General features: G+C 39.7%; 1 protein-coding gene and 1 pseudogene across 2 annotated transcripts in view; one reads left to right on the top strand and one right to left on the bottom strand.

The window, feature by feature from the left end:
- Positions 1-766: 766 nt before the first annotated feature.
- The window catches only part of Slc31a1 (solute carrier family 31 member 1), a 37,506-nt gene continuing 16,186 nt past the window's right edge, over positions 767-22,086 (bottom strand). For both annotated transcript variants that reach the window (XM_070011931.1, XM_070011921.1), the window contains exons 2-5: positions 8,530-8,688; positions 7,901-7,973; positions 5,940-6,108; positions 767-4,493 (exon numbers count right to left, since the gene is read on the bottom strand). In XM_070011931.1, the coding sequence (XP_069868032.1) occupies positions 4,292-4,493; positions 5,940-6,108; positions 7,901-7,973; positions 8,530-8,652 (567 nt within the window). In that variant the 5' untranslated portion in view covers positions 8,653-8,688 and the 3' untranslated portion in view covers positions 767-4,291. The remainder of the gene's footprint in view (positions 4,494-5,939; positions 6,109-7,900; positions 7,974-8,529; positions 8,689-22,086) is intronic.
- Positions 14,703-15,339, top strand: LOC138816303 (osteoclast-stimulating factor 1 pseudogene; annotated as a pseudogene).

Here is a 22,086-nt window from a genome sequence, read left to right as displayed (position 1 = left end):
ATGAAAAGGCTCATGAAAACTCTGTCTCTGGAATGAAAAAGGTCATGTAAGGGATTAAGAGATGTGGCTCCGGGGCTGGGAAGGTGGTTCAGTGGTAGAGCACTTGCCTTGCATGCCTGAGGCCCTGGGTTCGATTCCTCAGCACCACATAAGCAAAAAGAAAAAACCCGGAAGTGGCGCTGTGGCTCAAGTGGTAGAGCGCTAGTCTTGAGCTGAAGAGCTGAGGGACAGCGCCAGGCCCAGAGTTCAGGCCCCACAACCGGACCAAAAAAAAAGAGATGTGGCTCCAGTGATAAGACTGCCCAGCAAGCATAAGACCCTGAGTTCAAACCCCAGGAGTCACATAGATCTTCACATGTTACTAGCTTTTTTTTTTTTTTTTTTGCCAGTCCTGGGCTTGAACTCTGGGCTCAGAGATGTCTCTAAGCTCCTTTTGCTCAAGACTAGCACTCTACCACTTGAGCCACAGTGCCACTTCCAGCTTTTTCTGAGTAGTTTACCAGAGATAAGAGTCTCACAGACTTTCTCATCTGGGCTGGCTTTGAACTGTGATCCTCAGATCTCAGCTTCCTGAGTAGCTAGAATTACAGGTGTGAGCCACTGGCACCCTGGCTCTAGGCTGGCATTTAAGGAGAGAGAAATGAAGACAATGGAATCATGACATCTGAAAATTATTGACACCTTAAAACCAATGGCAACAACCAGCCTTTTCACATTATAAAGAAACCAGCTTATTCTGATTTCATTCTGGATAGAAAGACATGCATACAATCACAAAATCAAAATATTTATTTTGTTCCTTTGCACATGACACTGTTAAAACATTCCTACGACAGCAATACTGCTCTCCAGGAGCTTACAATCTAAAACAGTCAACATGAATTGTAGACCAGTGATTAAGGCATTATAGCAAACCCGGACTTTGTATCTTTAGATGTATTTTCTGAAGAAGTGGCTAGAGTGGGCAGGGTCAAGATCAAATGACATAGACTGGGTATTCCCATGCCCCACCCCACAGATCTTTATAAGGAATTCCTTGAGACTGGAACCCAAACCCAGTATCTGTGGCCTAAAAACTAATTCTGGACAACCCTACCATAGGACAAGTGAAGAGACTTCATTTCTAACCTTCTGTTTGTGGGCACTGGTGGTGAGTGGAGTGGTGTCAGCACCTGAGATTCTGCATCTCTAGGGAGGGTACTAGGTAGCCCCCTTGCCCAGCATTACACAAATTTCAGTGGCATTGCTTCTGGAAGGTCTAGCAGGCTTGGAAATCAAGTTCTGGCTGGTATTTAAATCCACAGCCCAGCAGTGCCCACTGCATCAGAAGGGCCAGGGAGACAATGCACTGCATTACCAGAGACAAAAGACTGAAAAAGGAGAGAAAAGGAGGGAACTAAAAAAAAAAAAAATGGGGATACAGTCTTCTAACAGACATGAAGAAGGAGCAAGAAGAATTTCAGATTAAAAAAAAAAACCCAGAGAATAGGCATCAAATTCCAAATGAACAGGGATAAGAAATGAGACAAAAATTAGTCAATGAGATTGTTGCATTATTAAAAACCCAAGAGCTCAAGAAGGTCAGAATTTAAGCTTTAAGATTTTTCTTTTTCACTGGCCTCATCCTTTGGCCACCTAGTATAAAGACATAAAATTCAGGATTTTCAGATTATTTCTACCCCAAATACCTAAAGACTCATTCTGGGTCTGTCGGTAAGTTGCAAATTCATAGTACTTTGGCTAAACTGGGCTTGGTTTTTCTCATCTCACTGATTAAGTACTGGAAGGTGTTTCATTTTATTTTTACAGTGCTGGGGATTGAATCCAGGGCCTTGTACACGCTACCCAAGTGCTCTACCTCTGAGCTACATTTCTAGCTCCTGGAAGATACTTGATAGCAGCTCACATGGAGATTTCTAGAGAGCACCAGTCACCACTTAGCATTGTTTCTTATTTATTATTCCTTGGCTTTGGAGAAAGCAACAGACTATTTACACTGTAATGTTGGGCTCTGTCAGTACCTGTTACTCACTTTTCTCATGCTGAGTATCAGCACTACAGGGGGCTGAACTGAGAGAAAAGCAAAGCTCTAAATGTTGGTTCTTGGATTTTAACCTTGATCCAAGAGCCTCAAAGCCTCTCGGTTCAGGACCACCAAAGTACATATTACTTGTTTTCCAGTATTGAATTGGCACCTACAGAGGAAGTACAAACTTCAAACCCACAACACAGGCCAACAGGATAGCTGTCTTGTCTTCTCTGCCCAGAGGCACAATTGGATCTAGCACCAAGAAGGGCAGGATTAACAGACTGGAAGAATCACTTTAAAGAGGTAGTTTGGGGAATAAGACTGCAGTATAGACTAAAGACTGAACAGAATAAAAATCCAATGTGATTCTTCATTGAGCAAAGAGGTTTTGGCCACTCGTAATCTGATTAAGTCCCCAAGAGTAATGAAGGTGGACAAGGTTCTACCTAGGGTATGAGGCATGGGATTTGAGGGCTGAGGAAAATCTGCCCATCAGCAAACCACACTCTTAAGTCTCTCCAAGACAATGCCTGGCTTTTGCCTTTGTTCCTTGCAGCCTACAAATCACTTCCAAGAAACCATTTTTAAAAACCAGTGGCTTCATATATGCTACTATAGCTGTCACTTGTGTATTTGTGTGTGGGGGCGTGTGTGTATGCAGCTGAAGCTGAATAAATGTTTATGGAATGATAAAGTATTGATGAGCAGCATTACAGGAAATACATCTGCCCAGACACACAACCTACAATGAACATTCTAATTTTTTTTTTTTTTGGCCAGTTATGGGGCCTGGGCACTGTCCCTGAGCTTCTTTGCTCAAGGCTAGCACTCTACCACTTGAGCCACAGTGCCACTTCCAGCCTTTTCTGTTTATGTGGTACTGAGGAAGCGAACCCAGGACTTCATGCATGCTAGGCAAGCACTCTACCACTAAGCCACATTCCCATCCTGAACTTTGTAATTTTTGTGTGTGTGTGTGTTGGTTGTGGGGCTTGAACTCTGGGCCTGGGCGCTGTCCCTCAGCTCTTCAGCTCAAGGCTAGTGCTCCACCACTTTGAGCCACAGCGCCACTTCTGGTTTTCTGGTGGCAATTGGAGATAAGAGTCTCATGGATTTTCATGCCTGGGCTGGCTCTGAACCGTGATTCTTGGATCTCAGCCTCCTGAATTGCTAGGATTACAGGAATGAGCCACCAGTGCCCAGCTTGAACATTCTAATTCTTATGCCCAATACTAAGTACCTCCCTCCTCAGATGTCAATTTTGGGGTTCTGGGTTTGAGGCCTAGAAACGTGTTTTAACAAGCCTTCCAGATGATTTTGACACAACTAAAGTCTGAAAAACCACTGGTGGTTTCCAGGCAGATATAAAATAATAATAGGAAAAAGATAATTCAAACTCTTCTGCTTCATTCAGCAGGGTCAAATCAAGGTAAAATGGCATCAAAGTAAAATGACAATAGTTTTATTTTTAAAAACATTTCTATTTTCTCAAATGGACTGTCTTTTCCTTTCTGATTGGAAAGCTTATCCTAATCAAAATGTCAAAATATCAGGTGGGAAAACAAGTTGATGAGCAATCCAAAAATACAGAACCCAACAAGCTCTAGGCCTACATTTAGTCTCCAATCACCCCTCCACACACTGCAAAGGTTCTGGTGTAACACATCACGCCTAGTGAAAGGCACAATGTATTTTTCACTCACTGAGTACAATGACTGGACCTTCCTTTCTTCCTTGGCAGTACTAGGGCTTGAATGCAGGGCCTTGGGCTTGCTAGACAGACACTTTACCACTTGGAACTTGTGTTCTAATGTGACATTTGAGTCCTGGGTTGAGTTGGGCAAGAATGTCCCTCACTATCATCAATCCTGGTTGAAGTTAATCCCTTTTCATTACTGACCCAGGAAACAAAAAACAAAACAACCCCCATCAAATTCACATATTGTGTTAAAGAAAACCCAGAAGATTAAAAAGCAGCAGATAATCAAGTCACTGACTAGAAAGCTACTTGGATTAGCCAACAATCTAAGATGATGAGGGAGGAGATGACATCTCATGGGTGGCTTCACTATGAGAGAAATGGGAATCTCAGCTTACTGAAAAACATCACTTTACCTTGGAGACTGTAAACTAAACCTCTACTCAGCAGGTGTGTGTGTAAAGAGAGAGGAGTGAGAAGGGATGATTGGAGCAGGAATCCTGTCTTCCCAACTCAAGCTGCTTCCCACTGCAATTGGTAAGGCCACACCATGGAGTCTGGCATTAATGGCAATGCTCTGTGATGTCCACTACCACTGCTTTCTTCCAGCTGAAGAGAAAGTATCCTGTTCCAGCCCCTGCTGCCACTGCGATGCAGAGGTAGCCATTGTAGGTCATGAAGATGAGCATGAGGAAGTAGCTGATGACCACCTGGATGATATGCAGCACAGTTTGCAGGAGGTGAGGGAAGCTCAGCATCTGTTGCCTGGGGAGTAAACAGGGTTCTGAGCATGTGCAGATCAGGAGAAGTGGTGAGCAGCTGCAGCCATAAGCACAGCCTCAACTGTACTTCCTCACAGCTACCCTGCAACTCACTGTATTTGTATGCATGATTAGCAGCTCCTGAAATGGGGCTGTGAGGTTTATAAGCATTGGCCATATTTGGTCCTATATCAGGTAGAGGTAGGTGCCCTTCTGGGGAGAAGAGAAAACTGTGAAGTAAACTTGACTTAGCTCTACTTTGGCTGTGAAAGGGAAACCCTAAATCTTCCCACACTGATTTGCCTGAACACTTTCAAAGCTCACATTCTATAGAATGGAATTCAGTCTGAGAGTTGGGTGCTGTAGAAGAAATGACTTAACTAGTGATCAGGAGACCCAACTACTCATCGCTTGTGTCACTCTTGAGAAACTCAACAAGTATTTTGGCCTCACTAAGAATAAGTAATATTGTTTGCCTGAAAGCAGGATGTTGGTCTATATCATTTCTTAAGGTTCAAGACCTACACTTCTATTAAAGATTTACTTTTTTATTTTTATTCTTTAACAGTCCTGGGGCTTGAACTCAGGGCTTGGGCACTGTCCTTCAGCAGTGCTCAAGGCAGTGCTCTACCACTTGAGCCACAGCATCACTTCCAGCTTTTCTATGTATGTGGTATTGAGGAATTGAACCCAGGGCTTCATGCATGCTAGGTAAGCACCCTACCATAGAGCCATAGTCCCAGCCTTAAAGACTTACATTTCTATAAATCCCAAATTTCAAAAAAAATTGTTGATGTGTAGGCAAAGTAATAATCATTCAAATATTTTCTTAGAACACTGACACTAGCATAGTTGCAAACTATAAAATGAGGTTAGATTTAGCTGGATCAAACTTTTTACAGAAAGGACCAATTGTATTATACCATTCTTTTATACCTTGATCTGAAAATTCTTAACTTTACATATAGGCAAATGTTTTAAAATATGGACTCCTTATCTTCTTTCCAAGTGACAAATACACCCAGAATAAATATAACCCACAGTCAGGTGGTAGTGGCTCAGGACTGTAATCCTATATATTCAGGAGGTTGAGATCTGAGGATCATGGTTCAAAGCCTGGGCAGGAAAGTCCGTGAGACTCTTATCCCCAATAAATGGCTCAGAAAACTGGAAGTGGCACTGTGAGTCAAGTGGTAGAGTGCTAACCTTCAGCTGAAGAGCTGAGGGACAGTGCCCAGGCCCAGAGTTCAAGTCCCGTGACTGACAAACAAATAAACCCACAAAAAAAAAACTACACACACACAAAAATAACCCACAATCCCAAATCTCCAGACAGTTTTGCTGGAGGCTGCATAGAATTCAGGAAGAGACCTACTAATAAAACAGCTCTTTCCTGAATAACAAAGCCAAGGCTCTAGAAATTTTCTCTGGATCTGTTCAAGCTTCTTACCCAACAGTTTTGTGCGTCTCCATAAGGATGGTTCCATTTGGTCCAGGGACAGGCATAGAATTGTAGCGAATGCTGACTTGTGACTTTCGCAGTAGACTCTCTCGGGCTATCTTGAGTCCTTCATAGAACATTGCTAGTAAAAACACAGCCACAAAAGCTCCAGCCATTTCTAAGGAGGGAAGGAAAAGATAGTAGCACTGTCAAGATCATTAGTCAGTACATAATTCAGAAAGAAAGACGATACAGATAAAGTTCTGCTTTCAGGTGTGTTTTGTTTTGTTTTTGGTGGTACTAGGGTTTTTGTTAAGGCAAGTGGTTTGCCACTTCAGTCACACCTCCAGCCATTAGTTTTTTTTTTTTTTTTAAATACTTTTGTATTGCTACCTCTTTACCTGCCTGGTTAGAACAAGTGAGATGTTTTTAGTTACCATAGACTCTATTGAAGAATCCATTTACTTTCTGATTAAGATATAAAACTTATCTCAAATAACCTTTTCATCTTGTTGCCTAATTTCATTAAATTAGCTCTGCTCCATTCAAATACACAATGTAGAACATGGAAAAGAAGAGTAATTACTTTTTTTTTTGGTCCAGTCGTGGGGCCTGAACTCTGGGCCTGGGCGCTGTCCCTCAGCTCTTCAGCTCAAGGCTAGCACTCTACCACTTGAGCCACAGCGCCACTTCCGGGTTTTTTCTTTTTGCTTATGTGGTGCTGAGGAATCAAACCCAGGGCCTCAGGCATGCAAGGCAAGCGCTCTATCACTGAGCCACCTTCCCAGCCCCGAGTAACTACTTTTAAGTTCAATACTAGGGACTGAACTCAGGGCCTGTGCATAGAAGGAAGGAGCTCTCCATCTTGAGCCATGTCTCCAGTCCCTTTTTAGCCTTGGTCATTTTTGAGGTCAGGTTTCACTTCATGCCTAGACTGTACTCTTTGTTCTTCCCCAGGTTGCTGGTGACAACATGGCAGGCATGCGCCACTGAACCCATACATTGGCTGAGATAAAATCTTGTAAATTTCTCTTTGTCTGGGCTGGCCTCGAAGTATAATCCCCTAGTCTCTGCCTCCAAAGTAGGAACAAGCTTGAGACATCTTTGCCTGGCTCAGGCTACATATCATGACCAGGCATTTCCATGCTAAGTCTTTCACAATGTGAAGTGTTGATAATAAGAACATATTCATGGTGCTAATTTAACAAACTAATGAGCTAAATGCTCCCCCTTTCTCAAAACAAAATAAGATATGTCTGGTTCCAAAGGTGGCGCACTTGACTACTGAGCCTGGCAATTTGAATTTAAAGAATTCAATGCCAAGAACCAAGAACTTTGTGTATCATAATTTACATACACAAATAGCAATGGTCTAGATAAGGTCATAAGATGCAGACCATTGTCCTAGCTCTGTGTAATTCAGGACAAGTCATTTCAACACTTGAAACTTAATTTATTTATACAATAGGATTATATTAGAATCAGTGCTTTTTTTATGCTGGGCACTAGTTGGATTATATCTTTTTAAAAATTGTTTATTGTTATTATAATAGTTATAAGTCAGGTAAAGAGTACATTTCTTTTTGGACAATGTCACCCCTCACCTTGCTTAGATCAGTGCTTTCTAACCTGTAGTTACTTTGTAGTATATGAATGTGACTGTAGTATTAGGTCCAGGACCAATACCTTATGTTCTGAACAAGGAAACACTCTGGAAAAGAATGAAAGAAAAGGGATTGCAAAAGATTTCTATCTGGTATTTAAATGGCTTTTCAGAGCTCTAGAACATATACATACTAATTAAGGGAGATTTAGCAGAGGACCAAAGTAAATACTAGATATCCTGCCTTCCATTTAAGGAATAGAACCCATGATGGTGATATATCAAGACCATAATGATTCAATAATTATGACAGGAAGAGATAGAGGTGGCTTGCTAAATTTTTTGTCACCATTTATGGATTACTCACCTCCAGGTGTATTGATCACCAAACCAGAAAACAATAGTTCCACATTCTTTAAGTCAAAGTTGAAGGTCATACGCTGCCAGAACACCAAAGTAAGTCAGTTAGAGATGGCTGCATATTCTAAATGAGAATTTCAAACAAAAAGCCTTGGCACATTTAAAGGCAAAATAGGTTTATATAAGATGTTAAGGGGAGACTTTCTTCTTCATATCAGCATTTCTACCATGGGCACTGAGTAAGAATACTACTCTCTTGGCCCCTAAGAGCACCTTATGTCTTTTTTCTCTTCCCAAATGAAGTATAAAGACCTGAACACTTCATTCAGGAAAGGGCAAACTCCAAAGAAGCAAACTAGAGAACAAAGAACCCTAGAAACCATGGTTCTGGTATGACTCTACAGCAGACTCACCATATGAATATAGGTAAATTGCTTGACTTGTCTAGAGGTACACTACCTATATATTGATTGATTGATCTGTCTGTCTAGCTGTCTATCCTTAATATACTTTGGTTTTTTACTTCATTGGAAAGCTGACCTTTAAAGACAATAACATTTTAGTGCTACAATTCCATTACTTCTATTGTCTATGTGAACGGGAAAGGGCCTTTGCTTACCCTCCCCCAACACTCACCATCATGTTGTGCTCTCCTCCACCATGAGAGTGTGAGGCTGAAGTGGTCGGGTGATGGTGAGATGGGGGCATGGTACTATTGTGGTCCATACTGTTCATCCCCATATGGTGGGAATGATCCATTTTGCCAGGAAAAGATGAGAATAAGCTGGAGAGTCTCTGAAGAAAAGGAATGATATAAATAAGTATGTAGAAATAGTAAAAACAGTTACTTTTTCAATACAGAATTTTACCCAACAAATGAATGATCTGCTAGAATCTTTACTTAGATTTATTTTGTTTGTTTGTGATCTACAGATGAAGTAATGTGGGCCAATAGGGATCACGTTGGGAAATGAGGACAGAGGATTTATAGCAGGACTTCAGATAACCAACCCACACTCATTCTGCCAAACTGCTCCTGTAAGATACATAAATGAGTTCAAATTTGAATATGAGATAAGGAGAATGGGGTGTAGGAAAAAGATCATTTGTAATAATGTACCAATGGATACCATTAAGGAAATCTAATTTCTCTAAGGCTTTCTAATCATAAATGTCAGTAGATAAAAAGCCAGTACTTCAGATAATTCACCTAATTGGGATGGCCTGTATTTAATCAGGATTTTCAGATTACATTGTAACTTATAGGACAACTAGCGTCAGCTAATTGAAATTTGAAAAAAGGTCTATTGTTGCCCTGGGCAAGTAATGTGCTCAGACTTTAGGTATAATTTCAATCCTACCAGGACATTTGAGTCAAGAACGTGAAAAGCAACATATAAATTAGATATTCTATATTAAATTAAGTCTAGACAGTGCGTATTCTGCCTTGTGTCTTTACTAGCACATCAGTATTTTATTACAGAAGTCAGCCTGGGACATAAACTAAGGAGCAATAACTCCTACAGCTGAAGTTGGGAGCAGGAGAGTGGGAAGTTGAGGTGTGGATAGAGAGGGAGGTATTCACAGAATCTGCTTATACATTTCTCAACTCAATTTGTGGAAGAAAGAGTAGCTGTGAATGTTAACTAGGATCTGGGTGTAGTGGTGCATACTGGTAATCCCATTCATTTGGAAGGCTCAGGCAGAAGGATGAAGAGTTAAGAGGCCATCTTAGGTTACACAGTGAGTTCAAGGTCAGTTTGGGCTATATAACAAGACCCTGTTTCAAAAGAAAGAACAAAAAATAGGTATTCCTGTTCATGAGTCTAAGTATATTTCTCATCATTTATTCAATGAAGAATTTTTTATTCAATGCAGTTATTATTATGAGTCAAACATTGATCTAAAAACCAGTAATTTAACAGTGAAGACAAAGTGCCTGATAAGAGAAACTATGAAGTAAACAGAACAACTTCATAATGTGATTAGTGCTATGAAGTGAAATAAACAGGGTAATGTGGAAGTATTACTATGAGGTAGGAAAACATTTATTTATTTATTTGGAACAGAGATTTGAACTCAGGGCCTCATATTTGCTAGGCAGGCACTATACTGCTTAGCTATGCTACTAGCACTTTTTCACAATGTTTACTTTTTGAGACAGGGTTCTGTTTCTATCCAGGCCCTTGCCTACACCATAATCCTATTTCATGCATCCCACCATAGCTGGATTGAGGTGAACACCACCACACCCAGCTTCTTCTAGTATAGGGAATCTCTCAAACACTTTTGCCCAGGCTAATATGGAACTACAAGCCACTTGACCTGAGGCTCCAATGTAGCTGGGATGACAGCAATGCACCACCATAGTCAGCTATTGGTTGAGAAGGAAGTCTTGTGAACTTTTTGCCCAGCTGCCTCAAGATGCAATCCTCCTGATCTCTAGCAGCTAGAATTATAGGCCTGAGCCACTGCTTTTGGCTAAAGTCACGTTAGACAACTTCCAGGGTGAGGGAGCCATGAGTCTAACTCAAGAATACAAATATTCAGCAATCTATTTTTCCTTCTTAAACTACTCCAGATGCTATGGTTTATTAAAGATGCTTATTTCCAGCAAAACATCAGTTAGACATAATCAAAGTTCCTCTTTGAATTTCAAATAACTTTTGTGCCAGATACTATACTATTTGAAAATTATACAACTAGCCAATCTGGTACTATAATATTTTTGTCCACAAAAGGTTTTATTGTAAACATTAAATAACAGGATAAATAAAATTAGAGAGCTTGCAAATTAGAGTTTGAGAGGAGGGCAGAAGTTAAAAGACCAGCTTAAGCTACACAGTGACAAATGGGTAAATGGGGAGCAGTTTTCAAAGAGGAAATTAGTGGTGTGGAGAGGTTATTGATATCTTAGCAATCACAAACTATGTTTTTAAGGCAAGCAAGCAAAGTGAAATCAGAACAACTAACACATCTGCATAAAGAGACTGAAATACAAGTTACAGATTATTGTTCTCTTCCAATGCAAGGTTGGATGATAATAATAACATTAGAAAACAATAAAGGATAATCTCATTCCATAGAGGCAGTGAATATTTACTAAGTGCCTTCTTTTGTAAGAGACTAAGAAAGACACAGAAATGGCCAGACATTATCTTTGAAGAGCTTCAAGGCTAAAAGCTAGGAGAAATGCAACAGTCATAATTTTCATTCTGAGGTATGAGTACTGTTTCGAAAGCAAAAACACAGCACCACAAATTATTTGAGTTGTGTCCTTGATTTCTGTTAACTTCAACATTCTTCCTATTCACAATTTTCAAAGACTTAGAGGTTTCTATTTGTTCAATCTTTGTACTACTAATTAGAGGAAGCTGTTCAATGACAATACATTATAAAAGCTCTTCAGACATATCAATAACTCAAGAATTCATATATTCAAACTTGAAAACTTTCAAACTATGCACCTGTTCTGAAGTGTCACCTGTGCAGGATACATTTCACATCCAAACATCCTAGGAAATAGATCAGGAAGAGAATCTATTTGCTTTCCTTGTCAACAGACAATGGACTTCAGTAATAGAATCTTATGGAAGGCTTACAATGGTATCTGAATAGGAAGGAATAAATCTGGTGGAAATTAACATACACACGTACACTGTAGCTTAAACTTAAATCAATCCTAATAAATCCTTATGTTCACTCAAAGCCTCATCTGGACTGGGATTGTAATTCAGCAATAGAGCATTTGCTTAGCTATGTAAGGCTCTGGATTTCATCCTAAGTACTGGAGGGGAAGGTGAGGAAAGCCCTTCTTTTAAGAAAAATTCCACAGACTATGTTAAACCTAAGTGATATTTACAATGGAGAAAAATTTTAAGTATTGTAAGAGGTGGTAATGTACCTCAGTGTAATAAGGTAGAATGCTTGCATGGTTTACATAAAACCCTGGGTTTGAGCCCAAGTAAAACACACACACACACACACACACACACACACACACACACACACACACACACACACACACACACACACACACACACACACACACACACACACACACACACACACACACACACACACACACACACACACACACACGAACATGAACACATAATGACTATATTTTTTTCTCTGATTACCTGGATGTTCAGAGACATGTATTTGAATAACTTAACTTCTTTATTTTCTCCTTTTTAAAACTTTATTATAAAGGTGACATAGTAGTTATAGTTACATAATTCAGGTAATGAGTACATTTCTTTTTGGACAGTGCCACCTCTTCCTTGTTTTCTCCCAGTTTTCCTGTGTTCCCCCTTAGTCTCCCCAAAGCAGATTAACTTACCAGACAAAAGGTACAAAAAGGGGCTGGAAAGGTGGCTCAGTGGTAGAGGCTTGACTTGCATGCCTGAGGCCCTGGGTTCAATTCCTCAGCACCACATAAGCAAAAAGAAAAAAGCCAGAAGTGGCGCTGTGGCTCAAGTGGTAGAGCGCTAGCCTTGAGCTGAAGAGCTGAGGGACAGCGCCCAGGCCCGGAGTTCAGGCCCCACGACCGGACCCCCCCCCAAAAAAAAGGTACAAAAAAATTAAAAAACAGCAACAAAGAAGAAAAAAAGAAAGCAAAGTAACAACAAACCTCATTTCCATTTCTTGGAGTTCATTTAAAAAACCATCATTTTATATGATCATATGCACATAGTTATTGAGCCTTTGTGATCCTCTCCTAAGAATATTCTCCTTTGTCTCATTGTATGGATGTGAATAAGCCAACTTCTAAAACAAGCAAAAATACCTACCATTCCCTGTAGAATAGAAATTCTATCTACAGGATGTAAACTAGCATTGTTGTTTTTCACATTTACTTCAATGGCTCTAATCTACAAATAAATACTGATATAAATAAGTCAAAGGCCAGGATCATAGCAATACTGTAATCTGAAAAGGTTTGACTTCAGAGAAATTATGGGCTCTATCTTTGGCTTATTCAACTTTCTCTGAACTTAAGAGTCAATCTGACTTGCTCTCTAAGAACTGTTTTCTCTGATTTAAGCTCCACCCTCACCTCTTTCTGAGAACTGGGCTCAAGGTCCACAAACTGGCTTTATGAAACTAAGTAAAGCACTGATCATTAAAGGAACTTGAAAAGTAATGACAAGTGATAGAAGGAACTTTAATTCACTGGGTTTCCTCCTTAAGTACAATCTTTAGACATATGCTAATACCAGGCTAACCCTCCACTATTCTATCCCTTCATAAAGTTTACAAGACCATTTGTAAAGAAGACATTTAAAAACAACACCAAAAAAACTTGAATAAATAACTCATGGATTGAATTGAAAAACAAAAGAAAAATTCTTAGTATTCGTGACTTTCTGATAAAGTTTACCTATACTATTGTATTACTAGATTGAGTTCATAACTAGGTAAGATTAGAAGTACTGTATTTTCATTTACATCTTTGCCAAGTAAAGTAAGCTAGTTTGAATAGAATCCAAGAGGGATCCAGTCACCGTTACATTAGATAATGGAGTAATGAAGAACTAATTTAACAGGAAAGCATCCATCAAAGAATTTGGAAGATGCTATGATTGACCCAGGAAAAGTTACTGAGCTTTTCTAGAACTGACTTCCAGTCTTTTTTTTTTTTTTTTTTTTTTCTTTTTGGTCGGTCATGGGGCTTGAACTCTGGGCCTGGGCGCTGTCTCTCAGCTCTTCAGCTCAAGGCGAGTGCTCTACCACTTGAGCTACAGCGCCACTTCTGGTTTTCTAGTGGTTTATTGGAGATAGGAGTCTCACAGTCTTTCCTGCCCGGGCTGGCTTTGAACCGTGATTCTCAGATCTCAGCCTCCTGAGTAGCTAGGATTACAGGCGTGAGCCACAGGTACCCGGCTTGACTTCCAGTCTTTTGAACATAGAGAAAGGCTGCTGGGAGCATTAGATGTGGTAATATACATACAGCATATAGTGAAGTATGTAACAAAATGGAAGCTATTATTATTTTGTGGATTATTACAGTAAAAATATCTTTTTTTTTCTTTTGGTCGGTCGTAGGGCTTGAACTCAGGGCCTGGGCGCTGTCCCTCAGCTCTTCAGCTCAAGGCTAGCACTCTACCACCTGAGCCACAGCGCCTCATGCATGCAAGGCAAACACTCTACCACTGAGCCACCTTCCCAGCCCAGTAAAAAAGATCTTGAATAGGGCAAGTCCAGTGAGTGAACTTTGTAGGAGATGGCATTAATCAACATATTAGCTTTTTGTCTCCTAACCAAGGCCACTTTCAAGTTCTTCTTTTGCCTGTCCTGATTTGTCTCATACCAGAATGTAATAATTCCTTCTGCTAGCACAGAAAACTTCCTATATCTTTAGCATAATAAGAAATAGCCTACAAATTTTCCTTTCAAAGAAAACCAAGCACAAATTTGGCATAAGTGGCTCATGCTTGTAACCCTAGCTACTTAGGAGGCTGAGATCTGAGCGATTCTTATCTCCAGTCAACCAGAAAAAAGGCACAAGTGGAGCTGTGGCTCAAGTAGTAGAGCATTAGCCTCTAGCAGTTTAGTGCCTAGGCTTTGAGTTCAAGCCCCAGAACTGGCACAAAAAGAAAAAAAAAAAAAAGATCAAGCACAGATTTATATGGAACTGAGTTCATAGCAAATAGTCAATAAGTTCTCTCTAGTGAGGGTGGGCATGGGTCCTGAGAGGCGCACCACTGAGCACTGGATAAAAAGTGATTTGGGGCGCTTTAGCTGAAAGGAACAATTGTTGTTTTATATGTGCATGGTCTCAAGCAGCTGCTCAAGGAAGCGAGATGTCGAGGCTGCTTCCCAAACGAGTCAAACAAAGACAAGTTAAAGTCTTCAGGGCTCTATATACTTTTGAACCCAGAACTCCAGATGAACTGTACTTTGAAGAAGGTGATATTATCTATATGACTGACATGAGTGATACCAATTGATGGAAAAGGACCTGCAAATGCAAGACGGGGCTCATTCCGAGCAATTACATGGCTGAGCGGGCAGAATCCATTGACAATCCATTGCCTGAAACTGCAGAAAGAGGCAACCTGAGCTGGCTGAGAGAGTGCTTGGACAACTGAGTGGGCGTGAACGGCTTAGACAAAGCTGGAAGCACAGTCTTGTACTGCCACAGGGGTCACGAAGACGTGCTGGAAGCTCTATTTATTCAGCCCCATTTGAACTGAACCAGAGAACAAGTTGGGGGACACAACTTTGCATACTGCTGCCTGGAAGGGCTATGCTGACATTGTCCAGTTACTTCTGGCAAAAGGTGCAAGAACAGACTTAAGAAACAATGAGAAGAAGCTGGCTTTGGACATGGCCATGAATGCTGACTGTGCGTCTTTCCTGAAAAAGAGTCAGGGAACAGATAAAGTTCGAACATTAAGCAATAGAGAGGACTATCTTGATGATGAAGGGTCAGATTAATTCCATTCTGGAGCTTTGATATCTAGAACTTCTTTTGCTTTTGCCATTCCTAAACTTTGTTTTTGCCAGAAGAGTATATATAAATATAAAAAAAGTCTAAATGAAAATGGCAGTGTTGCACTGTGAGTAAGATGTATAAACAAATGGATGTATAAACAAATGTCTTACCTTTGTTCTGTCAATAAGTGATGGGCAGATGAATGGATCAAAAAATTGTGGTATCTATACACAATGGAATATTAAGCAGCCATTAGAAATGACAAAATAATGACATTTGCAGGGAAATGGATGGAGCTAGAAGAAATCATGTTGAGCAAGGTAAGCCAAGAGCAAAGAGACAAACAGTATATGGTCTCCCTGATAAGTGGATGCTAAATCCAAAATGTTAGGTGATACGACAAAATTAACAGGACTTAAGAAACAAAGAACTTCCACTCATCTGGTCAAACCACTACTAAATAACCCCATGCTGCTGATCACATGTATGGTGTATATGTGTACACCATTGTATGTTATAGACCATGATAGACAATTTGATCTAGGAAAGTTAGAATGTGTTTGTGACTTTAACTGAGCATCACTATCCCACAATACTGTGAAATTTAGGAAATTATATAATCACTTAATCACAATAAAAAAATAAGTGATGGGATATGTTGCTGTGTAAAATATATCTATATTCACCAGAGTAGAACAAGAAGAGATTATTTCTATTTGTCAAGTGAAAGGAACTTTAAGAATATTTTGCTTTAAAAAATCAGGATCTTGGGGCTGGGAAGGTGGCTCAGTGGTAGAGTGCTTGCCTTGCATGCCTGAGGCCCTGGGTTTGATTCCTCAGCACCACATAAGCAAAAAGAAAAAAGCCAGAAGTGGAGCTGTGGCTCAAGTGGTAGAGCACTAGCCTTGAGCTGAAGAGCTGAGGGACAGTACCCAAGCCCAGAGTTCAGGCCCCATGACCGGACCCCCAAAAAAATAAAAAATAAAAAATAAAAAAAATAAAAAAATCAGGATCTCTGGGCTGGGAAGGTAGCTCAGTGGTAGAGTGCTTGCCTTGCATGCATGAGGCCCTGGGTTCGATACCTCAGCACAACATAAGCAGAAAAAGCCAGAAGTGGTGCTGTGGCTCGCTAGCCTTGAGCTGAATTGCTAAGGGGCAGTGCCCAGGCCCAGAGTTCAGGCCCCACAACCGGCAAAAAATAAAATAAAATAAAATAAAAATCAGGATCTCTCTGTCTCTCTCTCGCTGGTTAAGAATATCTTGAAAGGATTTTTTAAAGGGGGAATGCATAGTATAGTAACATTCCAAAATACTTAACAGAAAATTGTTCTGTTCTCACAGAAATAAACATTTTAAGAAACTTAAAAAATACTAAGTCTTTGTCCTAGGAAGGCTTTAAACTATTTACTTTCTAAAGCATATTTATCTTATCTTTAGTTGGAGCCTTGAAGTTGGCCATATGCCAATTTGTTTCTGTTATCCTGGGTACTGTTAGATATGGGAAATGGCACAGTGTACACTGAGTGTAAGACAGTTTTATATTTCTTCATGTTTCTCCCTTTCCGTTATTTTTCAAGTATGGTGCAGTATTACCCAAATAGCTTTCAAAATGTCCTTGTAGCTACGTACTGGTGGCTCATGCTTGTAAACCTAGTTATTCAGGAGGCTGACATCTGAGGATCCATGCTCATAGCCAGCCTGGGCAGAAATATCCAAGCAAGAGCATAAGACTTTGAGTTCAAGCCCTAATACTCACACATACACAACACACAACACATAACACAATACAACACATACACAAACACACACACACACAAAGTCCATGTATTCAGTGAAATAATTCTTTCCAAATCTAACTCTGAACACTATAAAAAAGTTTCCCCTATTCCTTCCCTATCTCCCCTCCTAAAAACTCATCAAAAAAATTAATTTGTCGGCCAGACGCAAAATCTCGCCTCTTTAGAAAAATAAACATGAATGCGGGCAAAAGTTAGAAAATTAGCAAGATGGCTAAAATCTGACGCTCACTCTTGGTTTTAGCACTGACATTTATTTATAATAGGTTTAGTCTAAAATTCAAATTCTCTTTTCTTTTCCTGGTTTTGCACAATGGTGGATGAGAAACAAAGCAGAGGGACCGTACAGATTAGACTCCCACATCTGCCACGTGGCCTCTTCCCTGGCTCAGAGAGATGTAATCTGGAATTTCAGACAATTCTAGAGACAGCCTTCCCTGACTTCTGTAAGGGAAGGTTTTTATTCTTAAAACAATTAGGTTCATGTTCCTTTTTATATTTGTAAAAATATAAAAAGAGAAACCTATCTAGCTGATTGCCTGATTTTTCTAATGATTACTTATGAGTGGTGGCTTATAAGCTTTTGGCAAGCATGGATAAGGGAAATTCAAAGTAAAAGACAATACACCACCATAAATAAGGATTCATGCTATGGACTATATCCTCATCAACAGGTAACCAGTTTAACAGAGTTAACCCTGCCTTTTATGACCTGTATGGGAGTCAGTAGACAGTCTGAGAAATAGCCTGGTTTGGCTTCATATAGTGTTCAAATTTCCTTGTATCAAAGGTCTAATTCTTTCACAGTCTCTTCTGAGAGTAGACTATAGACTACTGGTGAACTTTAACATTCTCTTGATGGCATTATGAATTCCACATCTAAGTTGTTCTTTGGTGGAGAGCAGTGAAAGAGATATAGAAATCAGGACGGGGCTTTGATTTAATGAAGTAATAAATAGGGCATAGAAATCTGTCTTATGAGCTGGGCACTAGTGGTTCATGCCTGTAATCCTAGCTATTCAGAAGGCTGAGATCTGAGGATCATGATTCAAAGCCAGCTTGAGAAGAGAAGGCCCTGTGATACTCTTACGTCCAATTAACTACTCAAAAAATGGAAGCAGCACTGTAGCTCAAATGGTATAGTGCTAGTCTTGAGCACAGAGGCTCAGGGACAGCACACAGGCCCTGAGTTCAAGCCACAAATGACAAGAAAGAAAGAAAGAAAGAAAGAAAGAAAGAAAGAAAGAAAGAAAGAAAGAAAGAAAGAAAGAAAGAAAGAAAGAAAGAAAGAAAGAAAGAAAGAAAGAAAGAAAGAAAGAAAGAAGGAAAGAAGGAAGGAAGGAAGGAAGGAAGGAAGGAAGGAAGGAAGGAAGGAAGGAAGAAGGAAAGGAAGAAGGAAAGGAAGAAAGGAAGGAAGAAGGAAAGGAAGAAAGGAAGAAAGGAAGAAAAAGAAAGAAAGAAAGAAAGAAAGAAAGAAAGAAAGAAAGAAAGAAAGAAAGAAAGAAAGAAAGAAAGAAAGAAATCTGTCTATGTCTGGTATTCCAGGTCAGTGTGCTGTAACTGTTTGGGGAAAAACGTAAAAATTCCCAGTAAGTGGGAGAGAGAAATACAACACAATGTATGTATAGGGAGAAAACCCTCCTCTTTGAAGGCTACAATAGTCTATCTATTCCCTAGGTCTTGGCCTCACACTTCTAAATGGACTTCCAGAAATAGTAACATAATTGTAGGACCACAACTGCATAACCTCCCTTTGGATATTTTAGCTGCTTTCCCTTCATCTGTGCCTTTCTTGGGGTACAGAAGTCCTAAATAGACAATTTTATTGATTCATTTTATAAAAGGAATTGGGATTGAGTAAATCACAGATCTCAGCTAGAAATGGCAGAAATGTATTACTCTAGAATTTCTGCCTCACAAATATATTAAAAATAGTGCTCAATGCTGGTGGCTTATGCCTACAATTCTAATTATTCAAGAGGCTGAGACCTGAGGATTGTGATTTGAAGCTAGCCCGGGCAGGAAAGTCCATGAGACTTTTTATCTCCAATTAAGCACCAAAAAAAAGCCGCAAGTGAACCTGAAACTCAGGGGCAGCACCCAGGCTCTGAGTTCAAGCTCTAGGACTGGCAAAAAGAAAGAAAAAGAAGTAAAATGATTAGTGAAGGTGAGAAAATAGGTCAGGTCAACAATAAAAAAAAAAGATAGACATGCTAACATATATATATCTCTCAGAGTAAATTTGGCAAGTGATAGAAATGGATATAGTAGGCAGTCATAACTCCTCAGTCATAACTGAGAATAATTTCCTAAAACTAGAGCCAGGCATGGTAGACTCTCCTGTAATCCTAGCTCTTCAAGGAGGCTAAGGCAGGAGAAGCATGAGTTCCAGGCCAGCTTGGGCTACATAGGGAGATGCTGTTTCAAAAACCATTTTTTTTTCTCCAGAAACTCTTTATCACCACATTATCTCTACCACACAGAAACACATGATACTTACAAAAAAATTATAAAATTCCCCAATAAAACAATGACCACCATTTAACTTCTGGCTTTTTGCTTCTGTTGATAATAGTACAAAAATTTTTTTGCTTCTGTTGATAATACTACAAATTTTCACTTTTCTTCATAGCACTAATTGGACTAAGATGTTGATAGAACTGGCTAAGAATGTAGTGATTTACAGAGTTTTAATAATTATGAGGTTATTTTCTCTTTCTTCAACATCTACCAAAGTGAGCATTACTTCAAATAATTTGTATAGAGATGCAGATTGGTGCTTTTCACACAGAATTTATGTGACTGAATTACTCATAATGTGTCTCAGACTCCTGGGCTGCATCAAAGGTAACTCACCGGCCAGACACATAAAGGGCAAAACTACATCAAACAATCACTTAAAACTTCAAGGACCTTCATTTATGATTCGCCAATGATCTAGGCAAACAAGAAATGCTGCATAGATTGACAAGTTTTTAAAAGAATGAAAGAGCAGCTATAAATTAGTGGGAGTAGCTCTTTTACTTGGAAGCTCTTGATTAAGCAAGAAGGACAGGAACTCAGGAGCTGCTCTAAAAATGGTTCTCTGCGTCTATGAAAAGAGAAAGCAATCCTGGGATTTGATTCTGAATGACAACTCCTTTGTACAACTACTTAAAAGATAATAACAGTATTTTTTAAAAAGATGACCCAAAAAACCCTCAACCATTCCATTTCTAGATATTGGTTTGAAGTCACTCTCTTTCTATCTTAAATGTCATCTGTCCACATTATTGCACCTTATTAAGCCACTAAGACTGAGCCAAAGAGGTGAGAAACCTGTTGGGGCAAGACAGATCCTAGAGTTGCTGAGTACACGATGAATTCCATAGCCATCAAGGGCTGTCGTTTTCAATGCCAATGTCAAGTTTCATTTGTAAAATGCCCATTGTCCAACCCCTAGGTCACTTAAGTCTACTGGACAAACATGAATGAATTACACTACTACCAAGTAATCGACAAAATAAAGGAAACAAATGAGTTTAAACATAAAAGAGACATGGATGGCAAACATTTAATTGGGCTTCATTTTCCTTAGCTGTAAAAACAACAGAGATTATGTGATTAATTGAGTTCTACCCAGAGCTGAAACTTAATCCTACATTTTCCAGTTCAGTTTTCAGAACAGAATGCTTCTTTCTCCCTGTCCTTCCTATTAGCTTAGATGGTAAGCTCCAAGCAGAACCTGTCTAATTTATTTCTAGATCTTCCACACTTCCTCATACTCTACAAACAGTAGGTAGATTACAGTGTTTTCAGAAATGAATTTTTTTCTGCATGTTTCCCTTGAAAACTTAGGTATAAGACAGACAAATTCTTTAATGTTTTAATGACATACCAGGCAAACCTCAATTTCCTCTACCACCTTAATGTGTTTGCAGTGTTACCTAATTATATATGATGGGCTTGAAACTATTCAATAGTTTCAAGAGTAGCAAAATGTAAGTTAGTAGCCTGTACCAGTGTTCACGCTTGTTAATTTTAGCTACTCATGAGGCAAAGTGTAAGATAAAATGAAGTTAAAAAATAGTTTACTCTGTACATTTACTAAATTGCACAGAACCTGAACAAATAAAACATAAAAAGAAACAATGCTATATCCTTCCTATAAATCCAACTCTATTACATTATTATTATTATTTTTTTGGGTCCGGTCGTGGGGCCTGAACTCTGGGCCTGGGCGCTGTCCCTCAGCTCTTCAGCTCAAGGCTAGCGCTCTACCACTTGAGCCACAGCGCCACTTCTGTCTTTTTTCTTTTTGCTTATGTGATGCTGAGGAATCGAACTCAGGGCCTCAGGCATGCAAGGCAAGCGCTCTACCACTGAGCCACCTTCCCAGCCCCTCATTATTTTATTTTTATCTTCACAACATATTTTCCTTCTAAGATGGAAGAAACATACCACAGAGAGCTCAAACAACCTGTTCAATCCTGAATTTGGAGAGCCATGGAGAAAACTCAGCCAGAACCTGGGATTCCTCACTTCTTTTTTTTTTTTTTTTTTTTTTGGGTCCGGTCGTAGGGCCTGAACTCTGGGCCTGGGTGCTGTCCCTCAGATCTTCAGCTCAAGGCTAGCGCTCTACCACTTGAGCCACAGCACCACTTCCAACTTTTTCTTTTTGCTTATGTGGTGCTGAGGAATCGAACCCAGGGCCTCAGGTATGCAAGGCAAGTGCTCTACCACTGAGCCACCTTCCCAGCCCCGATTCCTTACTTCTTGTCTAGACTTTATTCTCCATTAAACTTGTCTTCCTTTCTACTCAATATCATAAATGTCACAACTTTGCCACTTTTTCAAATCCCCAGTAACAGGAGATTTATTCAGCTGACCTTTGCTTTTCACCATCAGCAACTCTGTTACTATAATATGATTTTTCCTGATGGACCCTGTTTTCCTGATGGGCCCAGCATGAAA

This window comes from Dipodomys merriami, unplaced genomic scaffold (assembly GCF_024711535.1).
Source record: "Dipodomys merriami isolate MVZ:Mamm:240054 unplaced genomic scaffold, mDipMer1.0.p SCAF_11, whole genome shotgun sequence".
NCBI classification, from domain to species: domain Eukaryota; kingdom Metazoa; phylum Chordata; class Mammalia; order Rodentia; family Heteromyidae; genus Dipodomys; species Dipodomys merriami.
Note: the sequence above shows the minus strand (reverse complement) of the source record. Positions and strands in the feature narration are given on the sequence as shown.